This window comes from Triticum urartu, chromosome 2A (genome assembly GCF_056163025.1).
Source record: "Triticum urartu cultivar PI428250 chromosome 2A, HENAU_Tu73, whole genome shotgun sequence".
Taxonomy (NCBI): domain Eukaryota; kingdom Viridiplantae; phylum Streptophyta; class Magnoliopsida; order Poales; family Poaceae; genus Triticum; species Triticum urartu.
This window is the reverse complement of record NC_141874.1, coordinates 8,881,343-8,892,233: the sequence shown is the minus strand read 5'-3', so window position 1 is coordinate 8,892,233 and position 10,891 is coordinate 8,881,343. Positions and strand designations below refer to the sequence as shown.

The window sequence follows — 10,891 nt, the reverse complement described above, 5'->3', positions numbered from 1 at the left end:
TTGCATCAATTTTATATAGTTTTAGTTTCATAAATTTTAGAGGTTGCTTATAATGTTTTGAACAGAAAATACTTTGATAATTTTAGTTTCATAAATTTTATTTATGTTATTAAAGTTTATTTTATTTTGTATCTCCTTATATATTTTATTAAAGTTTATATTATTTTGTTTCAAATTTACTTATTTATTTTATTTTATGATAATTCTTTTTGCTATTAAATTTTCATGCATTTACTGATTATTTTGAGCTATAAGATCCTGAAATTTAAAAGCATTTCAAATGAACTCTAAAAAGGTTAAAAGTTGGCATGATATCATCATTTCACCCACATAGCATGTGCAAGAAAGTAGAGGGGCTTACGGCAAAAACTGGATGCACTTCGTGTACAAAACGGACAATCTCTTTCGAAGTATGAGGGTTTCATATGGAAACTCATCTGTTACAAAGGGATTTCATTTTTTTTTAAACTTATTTGAACTCCATACTTTTTCTGTGTTCAAAATGCACCATTCAAAGACACATCATCAATTTTCAACCCTTTCTGACTTCATTTGTTATTTTTCATGCATTTACTAATTTTTTCAGCTATAAGACCCTGAAATTGAAAAGCACTATAAATGAACTCTGAAAAGGTTGAAAGTTGGCATGGTATCATCATTTCACCCACATAGCATGTGAAAGAAAGTAGAGAGGCTTATGGCAAAAACTGGATGACACTTCGTGTACAAAACGGACAATCTCTTTCGAAATATCAGGGTTTCATACGGAAACTCGTCTGTTACAAAGGGATTTCATTTCTTTGAACTTATTTGAACTCCATAGTTTCTCTGTGTTCACCATTCAAAGCTACATCATTAATTTTCAATCATTTCTGACTTCATTTGTTATTTTTCATGCATTTACTGATTTTTTTCAGCTATAAGACCTTGAAATTGAAAAGCACTACAAATGAACATGGATAGATAAGTGACCAAATTAATAGTAGTTCATCATCATATTAAAACCAAAGTACATACATAGTTCAAATTGAACAACATATAGCTCTCCAGAGCATCTAGTTAAACCATACATTGAAACTATGTAAAACCTTTTAATGCAACAACAAATGCGATCATAATTACAACTAAGGTAACAATTGATCCAACGGCATAATAATACCAAGCCTCGGTATGAATAGCATATTTTCTAATCTTTCTAATCTTCAACCGCATTGCATCCATCTTGATTTTGTGATCATCGGCGACATCCGCAACATGCAACTCCAATATCATCTTCTCTTTCTCAATTTTTTTATTTTTTCCTTCAAGTAATTGTTTTCTTCTTCAACTAAATTTAACCTATCAACAATAGGGTTGGTTGGAATTTCCAGTTCAACCACCTCCTACATAAATAAAATCTATGTTACGTTGGTCGGCATAATTGTCATAAAGAATAAATGAACCAAATAGTTATAAAAAGATAATATATACCACATCCGAATCATAGACAGGACGAGGGCCGACAGGGGCGGATACCAGAACCATCGCACTATATAATAACAAGGAATAATAAAAGTAAGAAAATTAGACAAGTATTTATCTCAAGTAAGATTTTTTTTCCTTTCAGAAAGAAGATAAGAACAAGAGATTCACCACGGTGGTGCCGGCGGCGAGATCGGCGCGGGCTATCGACGGCGGTGAAGACGGGGATGGATGTGATGGACCGCTAAACCTAGAAAAATCTCAGGGAAAATGGAGCTCGGAGGTCGAATTTCGAGAGAAGAAATATTAACTAATGTGGCTCGGACATTTCATCGAACACCTCATGTGCATAGGAGGTGAGCTAGAGCACCCAAATGCCCTCCCCTCGCTGGTTAGCAAAAAACAGAGCAGTGTGGAGTGCTCTGCTCGTCGGCGATCGGCTATATATATATATATATATATATATATATAGACAAATCATTTGTCCCGGTCTGTGGCTAGAAGTGAGGCCCATTGGTCCCGGTTCGTGCCTAGAACCGGAACAAATGGGTCTAGACGAACCGGGACCAAATCCCACGAGGACCCGGCCGGCCACCCACTAGTAGAAAAAGGGCCTTCAGTCCCGGTTCATAAGGGCCTTTAATCCCGGTTCTGGAACCGGGACTAAAGGGTCGATACTAATGCCTCTCCCTTTAGTCCCGGTTAAATCCAGAACCGAGACTAAAGGGCGCGGCCACGTGGAGCTCCACCTTTAGTCCCGGTTGGTAAGGAAATTTTATGATTTTCTTTTTGATTTTTTTTAATTTTTTTGTTTTTTAAATTTCTGAATTTTTTTAATCTCTAGTCTGTAATCACCACCCCTCATCACTTCTCAATTTATCCTTTAGTCACCCCTCATCATTCCAAATCATCTAACTTCCCAAACAGTCACCCATCCTCCCACTCCCCCAGCCTGAGCACGCTTAACTTTCGGGTTCTATTCTCCCTCGCTCCAAGTCTGCACTTGTTGTTTTCCTGACAATACTAAGATGTCAATCCTATTAACCTTCAAGAATTTTGCTTGAGCATGAAGTGACACATTTCATAGTTTTATTTTGAAACTATTGTTTTAAAAAACAATAATTATTTAGTAACACTAATATTTCTTGAATAATTAGTTTGACCATTGTTTGACCACAGTTTGACCAGATTTGACCAAAATTGAAATAACTGAAATAATTATTTAGTAACACTAATATTCTAGAATAATTAGTTTGACCATTGTTTGACCACAGTTTGCCCACTGTTTGAATTTTTTTCGATTTTTTTCAGTCTAGATCTTAAAAGCCCCGTAACTTTTTTTCTATTAGGTTTTTGAGGATTTTGAAAATGTTTAACAAAGTTCCCCCCGTTAAATTTGGATGTAACTTTTCGAGTAGATGATTTTTCATATAAAAAACTTTTTCATCCTAGTTAGTATGCAAAAGTTATGCCCATTTTTACAAATTTCAGAGAGATTTTGCAAATAAAGTCAAAATTCACATTTGCAAATTTTCCCAACAACTAGACCACATATCACATGGGAAACTTATTTTCTTTTATTTTTTTGACATTTCCATCATTTTCTTTTATTTTTTTTAAAACTGAAAAAGGCGATCCAGGGGGGGTAGAGTTTGAAAATGGGATCTTTAGCACCGGTTCGTGGCACGAACCGGGACTAAAGGTCTCAACCCCATTAGTCCCGGTTCGTGCCTCAAACCGGGACTGAAGGTCTAATCTTTAGTCCCGGTTTGAGGCACAAACCGGGACCAATGGTTGTGGGCCAGGAGCGAGGCCCATTGGTCCCGGTTCATCCCACCAATCGGGACCAAAAGGTCCAGATGAACCGGGACCAATGGCCCACGTGGCCCGGCCGGCCCCCTGGGCTCACGAACCGGGACCAATGCCCCCATTTGTCCCGGTTCTGTACTGAACTAGGACTAATGGGCTGACCCGGCCTGGACCAAAGCCCTATTTTCTACTAGTGACCTGGGCTCACGAACCGGGACGAATGCACCCATTGGTCTCGGTTCGTATAAGAATCGGGACTAATGGGCTGGCCAGGCCCGAACGAAAGTCTTTCTTTCTACTAGTGGACCGACACACGATGGTGGTGGTAGGGGGCGTACGGAGAAATTGAAACGACTTATTACATGAGAAAGCACACACTATCGATCGACTCAACCGATCAACACACGTACTGGCATCGTATAAGTGATTAACGAGTCATCCCGGGGTCCACGTGGGGCGCGACGGTCGTCCCGATCCCCATCCTCTCGGCATTGGCTTGCCATCCCAAGTGCATGTGGAATCCCCGGTTCTTGAGCTCGCGGTACCCCTGGCAGAGGGCGCAGGCCCCGCAGAAGAAGTGGACGCAGCAGTCGGCGCAGGGCTTCTCCGCGAGCCCGTAGGCCCTCCGCAGCTTGTACCGGTAGAAGCAGGAGTAGAGACCCATGCCCAACCCCGTGGTCATGCACATCAGCACGTACAAGGACCCGCTCGCACAGCATGCTGATGAGCGATCATCCCGGCCGGCCACCAATTATGCACGCACATCAACCCCACAACAAGTTACCCCTCGATCGCTCAGTTATTTATTAAAAGTAGTATAGTAGACTAGTAGTTATCGCAAAAAAAAAGGTAGTACCATCTCTAGTGATCTAAAATGTCTTGGTATAATAGTTCACAGAGGAAGTACTAATAGAGAGACAGAAAGAAAACTCATGTATCTCCCCCTCATCGACGATCTCGGCGATCCTCCCAAAGGTGATGCACGGGAAGCACCAGGTGAGGAAGCCTGCATCCAGGACACGCAGGCCGGTCATGACAAATGGTTTCTAGTTTTTTATAGCAGTATGTTTCCAGTCTCTTTTTGAGCAATTTTAACAGTGGTTCTCTTATCTCTTCTTTTCACATGGAAGTTAAGATGGTAAGAATTACTTGAACCCACTGCTTAATAAAATCAACATCTCAGATCTATTATATAGGAGCAAGTTTAACATGGCCCCTCCTACCTCTTCTTTTTAAACCGGAGGTAACAAAGTAACAACGACTTAGACCCACCACTTAGTAAAATCAAAGGCTAGGATCTATTACATACTCTTATCTCTCATATGCAAAGAAGAGGTAAAAGGGACCATGTGAAAACTGTGAGTAATTTTTTTTCTAGTTTCATCGAACGGATTCCTTCTTGGTTTGTTTCAGAGCGTGTCTTAGTGTTGAGCAAATTATATATGAAGCGTTATTCATCACAGGTATAGAGAGGGAGTAGCAGTGTTGCTCTAGTTGACCGGGGAGGATGAAGCTAAGCTTACAGCCACTGTGAGACAATAGGTTTGGGGGAAACCGGCACAACCCTCTAAGGTGGCCTATCACATATATATAATGAGAGGGATACAACGTTACAATATACACGTGTAAATACAGAGGCTATATAGTCTAACATCCTCCCTCAATCTTAGCCACTTCCTAAAGAATCTAGAAGGGTAAGATTGCGCCGGCAACCCTCAAACTGTGGTAGAGGCAATGGCTTGGTGAAGATGTCTGCAAGTTGATCCTTAGAAGAGATGAACTTGATCTGTAGTTGCTTCTGAGAGACACGTTCACGCACAAAGTGATAGTCAATTTCAATGTGTTTTGTTCGGGCATGGAATACCGGATTTGCAGAGAGGTATGTAGCATCGATGTTATCACACCAAAGGACAGGAGACTGTGGTTGGGATATACCCAATTCACGAAGCAATGACTGTACTCAGATAATCTCCGAAGTGGCATTGGCCACAGCCTTATACTCAGCTTCAGTACTGCTACGTGAGACAGTGGCCTATTTCCGAGCACTCCAGGCGATCAGATTAGAACCAAAGAACACAGCATAACCCCCCGTAGATCGCCGGTCATCCGGATTGCCAGCCCAATCCGCATCATAATATGCTGAGAGACATCCAGAGGAGGTCGGTCGAATATGCAAACCGTGAGACACCGTGAATCGAATGTAGCGCAAGATGCGCTTAACAGCAGACCAATGAGTGTCACGGGGTGACTGCAGATACTGGCAAACTCGGTTGACAGCAAAAGAGATGTCCGGTCGTGTGATCGTCAAGTACTGAAGACCACCGACAATACTCCTGTAAACTGTCGCATTAGCAGAAGACAGAAGCTCACCATCAACAGCAGTGATCTTGTCAGTGGTAGACATGGGTGTAGTCATCGGTTTGCACTTAAGCATCCCAGCCCGCTGCAACAAATCCAAGGAGTACTTCTACTGCGTCATGACAAGACCATCAGCCCGAGAAGTAACCTCCACACCAAGGAAGTAGTGAAGCTTCCCAAGGTCCTTGACCGCAAAATCAGCACCAAGTGAGCGAACAAGAGCTGTAGCAGCGGACTGAGAGGAACTGACCAGAATAATATCATCCACATAGACCAACAAGTACATAGTAACCTCAGGCCTCTGTAGAAGAAATAGTGAGGAGTCAGCAGTAGACGATGCAAAACCATGAGCATGAAGAGCCATTGCAAGACGAGCATGCCAAGCACGGGGGGCTTGCTTCAGACCATAAAGTGCCTTGGATAGACGACAGAGATGTCCAGGACGATCCGGATCAGAAAAACCGGGAGGCTGGCACATATAGACCTCCTCCTCCAACACACCATGGAGGAAGGCATTTTGGACATCAAGCTGACGAAGAAACCAACCTCGGGTAACAGCAAGAGAGAGAAGAAGCCTGGTGGTAGTAGACTTGACCACTGGACTGAAGGTGTCTTCATAGTCAAGACCAAAACGTTGTCGAAAACCATGAGCAACAAGACGAGCTTTGTAGCGCTCAATGGACCCATCAGAATGCCTCGTCACTTTAAAACCCATTTAGAATCAATGACATTAACCCGCGACGGTGGAGGAAGAAGAGTCCATGTCTTATTGCGAATGAGAGCTTCATACTCCTGCTCCATGGCCTCTCTCCAATGAGGAATGCGCATAGCAGCTTGATACGTGCGCGGCTCGGAGGAGGATCCGCAAGGGCAGCAGTCATGCATGCAGCTAACCAGGCAACTGTACCATCGTGACATTGCTTAGGCTGAAAAATGCCACTAGGGCTGCGCGTATGTGGATGTAGAGCAGCAGCCGGAGCCGTCGAAGTTGTTGACGACGGCGGAGAAGCGCCAGAAGAGCCCGCAGCAGGAGCCGGGCTGGGCGAAGGCGACGGAGATGGCCCGGTCAGCAGGGGACCAGGCGGTGGCTGCGACGACGCGGGGGACCCGGTGCCAGGCGACTCGGGAGATCCGGTGCTAGGCGACGGCCCGGGAGAGGCCGGTCCCAGGGACAGTGGCTCGGTCTCCAGAAGCGAGGCCGGCCCAGGCGCGGTAGGCGTGGCCGGCGTCATGGGCCGGGCGGGCGATGAAGCAGGCCCAGAGGCCAGGGGCGATGAGGCGGGCAGCAGCACTGAGTCATCGAGGGGTCGTACATGGGCACGAGTCCCGAGGCCATGCAGCGGCGCCATGCGATCGACGTGCACAACTGGAGGTGCCGTCGATGAAGGCGAGGGCGACGAAGAAGGCGAGGGCGCCTCTAAAATCTCCAAGCAAGCCCCACGTCCAGTGCCTGCACCATGATTAGGCAACAATATAGGAGAATATGCAACATCATCAAATTGGTCAGAGGCAATAGAGGATGAATGCATGGATGGTGGTTCATCGGTGGACACAGGAAGTTTGGCAAAGGGAAAAACATGCTCATCAAACACGACATCCCGAGATATATAAACACGATTAGTGAGAACATGAAGACATTTGTATCCTTTATGAAGAGAGCTGTAACCAAGAAAAATACACTTCTTGTAGCGAAACTCAAGCTTGCGCTTGTTATATGGACGGTGATGCGGCCAACAGGCGCACCCAAAAACCTTGAAGAAAGTGTAATCGGGTTGTTCATTAACGAGAACTTCAATGGGAGTCTTCATGTTCAAAACACGAGTAGGAGTACGGTTGATGAGAAAACATGCAGTGGTGAAAGCATCACTCCAAAAGCGAAAAGGAACCGATGCATGGGCCAAAAGAGTAAGACCAGCTTCAACAATGTGACGATGCTTACGTTCTACTGAACCATTCTGCTGATGTGTATGTGAACATGCTAAATGGTGAGCAATCCCAAGCGACTGAAAAAAGGAGTTGAGATTGCGATACTCGCCCTCCCCCAGTCCGACTGGACATGAACAATTTTGTGGTTGAGAAGGCGTTCAACATGTTTTTGAAACTGAACAAAAATGTCGAACATATCAGATTTACGTTTAATAAGATGAAGTCAGGTAAAGGGACTATAAGCATCAACGAAGCTGATATAATAATTGTGACTACTGACAGAAGTTTGAGCAGGAGCCCAGACATCTAAAAACACAAGTTCTAAAGGATGTTTCACCCTAGGAATGGACTCCGAAAAAGGAAGTTGATGACTCTTCCCCTGCTGAGCAGCATCACACACTGCTACATCTTTATTACTAGACATGCTAGGAAGCTCATGACGACGCAAAACATGACGGACGATAGGTGTGGCCGGGTGACCAAGACGAGCATGCCACTGTGACGGAGATACCCGAACTCCACTGAAAACGCGAGCGACGCCAGGATGCTCCAGACGGTAGAGGCCCTGGCACAGCCGCCCACTAAGAAGAATGTCCCTCGTGCCCCGATCCTTAATAAAAAGATCAAAAGGATGAAATTCACAAAGCACATTATTATCACGTGTGAGTTTAGGAACTGAAAGAAGATTACGTGTGTCACAGATGGAACTCTAAGAACATTGCGAAGCTGAAGACTCCTATTGGCATGTCTAGTGAGAAGAGATGCTTGACCAATATGAGAGATGTGCATACCTGCTCCATTGGCGGTGTGGATCTTGTCGGAGCCATGATAGGGTTCATGAGTGTGAAGCTTCCCCATCTCGCTCGTCAGGTGCACCATCGCCCCAGAGTCCATGTACCAGTGGGGATCGATGGAGTAGGATTGAGTGTGTCCGTGTTGTCCTTGTTGCTTCTGCGGCACCGGACGATCAGCCATGGCAACCTGACGTGCAAAGTTGTGTGTGTCCTTGCCATCATTGCCAAGACCAAGAAAACTCCGCTCGAAGCGTTTGTGACACTTGGAGGCCCAGTGCCCCTCAAAGCCACACAACTGACACACGCGTTGACCACCTGCCCCTGGTAGGGTTGCAGACGCGGGGGAACCGAAGATGATGAAGACGAAGCAGGCGGCGGCCCCTTGGACGAGTTGCGGCCACCCTTAGTGGCGGCGTTCGCAGAGAGGGAGCTGTGACTGGCCTTGGAGCGGCGCGCCTCGACATGCTGCTCAGTGAGGAGGAGGCGAGAGTAAACCTCATGTGCCATCATGGGGGTTGAGTTGCCCCGCTCGTTAATGATCTCAACCAAAGCATCATACTCCTCGTCGAGCCCATTGACGATGAATGAGTTGAACTCGGAATCGGTGAGCGGTTGTCCAATGGAGGCCAACGTGTCAGCAAGGCCCTTGACCTTGTTATAGAACTCCACGGCCATGGAGTCAAGCTTCTCACACTCGCCAAGCCGACGACGAAGCGCAAAAACACGCGCCTATGACTGCGCCGCAAACGAGCGCTCGAGGATGGTCCATGCCTCATGAGACGTCTTAGCGAAGACGACAAGCCCGGCGACAATGGAGAGAGCGACGCCTAGATGGAGGAGAGGTTCGCCTAGTCCGGCCCCGTCCAGACACGGTGGGCCGGATTATAGACCGGACTGTGCACGCTGTCCACCAGCGCGGGCTGGCAAGGGAGAGAGCTGTCGACGTAGCCAAGCAGGTAATGGCTCCCAAGGAGCGGAAGAACCTGCGCTCGCTAGAAGATGTAATTGTCCGATGACAACTTAATGATGATGAGATGGCCGAACTGAAACGGCGGCGGTGGCTGCGATCCCATCGAGGAGACTGGCTGAGGTGCGGACACCGTGGAGACAGTCAGAGGCGCAGCCGGCGTGGGTGCAAAGGGCGCGGCGGCCGGGGCCGATACCGCAAGACCCGCCATCATGGCGGACTCCGTCCACCAGCGGCAAAGGCAAGACGGCGGTCGCGGCAGAAAGGGCGGATGGGGTGGCGGTGGTGTGCACCGTAAGCATCCGTCCGGGCGACGAGGCAGCCGGTGGAAGCGCGAAGAGGGAGCCCACGCTCCGCGTCCCGAGCGGAGCCTACATAGGGGCGGCGTCCAGCGGCCGGGATAGAAGCGCCGCAAGGGAGGCCGGCAAGAAGCCGACGGTGGTGGATCCGGACGCAGCTGCGCAAGACATGGTGGCGATGCGACCCGGAGAGAGAGACGCTGCGGCGGCGGTGGCGGCGGCGGTGCTGGCAAGGGTTTGGGAGGAAGCGTACGTAACCTAGTCTGATACCATGTGAGACAATAGGTTTGGGGGAAACCAGCACAACCCTTCAGGGGTGTCTTATCACATATATATAATGAGAGAGATACAACGTTACAATATACACGTGTAAATACAGAGGCTATACAGTCTAACAGCCACCGATGTCGTCGCAGCAGCCGCAGAGGCCCATGGACCATGCCGCGCCGTTAACATTGCGGCTGGCCATGGGGCTGCCTCGCCACCCGCGCCACGAGACTCGTGGTTGTAGGAGCTCGCCGGACAACTATAAAGAAGCTTGTCGTTCTTGTGTGTGTGTGTATGACCGTGTCTGTGGTGGGGCGTGTATTTAAGGGCGTCCGGAGCCGGTGGGTTATTCCGGCCCGTTTCTCTTTTTTTAGAATAAAGGCTCAAGTCGAGCCCGCCTTTGAATTAACAAAGCCATCAACCGGTCAGGATTACAGCATCAACCCACTTACTGGAGCAGAAAAACAAAACAGCTAAGAGATACATAGTGCTCTGCAACAGCTAACTAGCTTCATACAACCTACAAGCAAAGATGAAGAAAACTAAAGCCCAGGAGCAGCTTGAAGAGGATGAAGCCCTCCACCGATCACAATCCATCGCTCAGTGACACCAGGAAGGCCTTGAGGAGACACCACTAGCAGATTGGAAGAACATGTTGTCAGCTCCATGGGCTACGGCCAAAACAGATACAACCTCCTCCATATCCGAAAGGGGCTCCCTGTCCCCTCGCCTGGCATGAGGTGCCGATCCGTCGGAAGATACAGACGCTCTCCAAGAGCTAAGATGAATAACCGCCACCGTTGCCATCGGGAAGACCAAACCAGAGCACCGCCAACATGCAACGCCGGGCTCAACAAGGGGGAACCTTGGCACTGAGAGGGAACTGCACACGAGGAGAAGCAAATGCACGGCGTGAGACTGTTGATGACAAAGCTGCAATGGAGGAAGCCCAAAACACCGCAGACTCCAACCACGCAGCCCTCGAACGCCTACCAACGAAGCAGACTCGC

The 10,891-nt window shown here is 47.5% G+C and overlaps 1 protein-coding gene across 2 annotated transcripts; it reads right to left on the bottom strand.

The window, feature by feature from the left end:
• Positions 1–3,697: 3,697 nt before the first annotated feature.
• LOC125534712 (cell number regulator 2-like) lies at positions 3,698–10,083 on the bottom strand. 2 transcript variants are annotated; one of them, XM_087539353.1, is made up of 3 exons: positions 10,011–10,083; positions 4,190–4,276; positions 3,698–3,990 (listed from the first exon to the last, which is right to left on the bottom strand). In XM_087539353.1, exons 1-3 carry the CDS (start codon positions 10,081–10,083, stop codon positions 3,698–3,700), a joined length of 453 nt encoding a protein of 150 aa, XP_087395479.1. The 2 variants fall into 2 exon arrangements, with proteins under 2 accessions (XP_087395479.1, XP_048553811.2); XM_048697854.2 differs by having other exon boundaries at positions 4,205–4,276.
• Between the last annotated feature and the right edge of the window lie 808 nt (positions 10,084–10,891).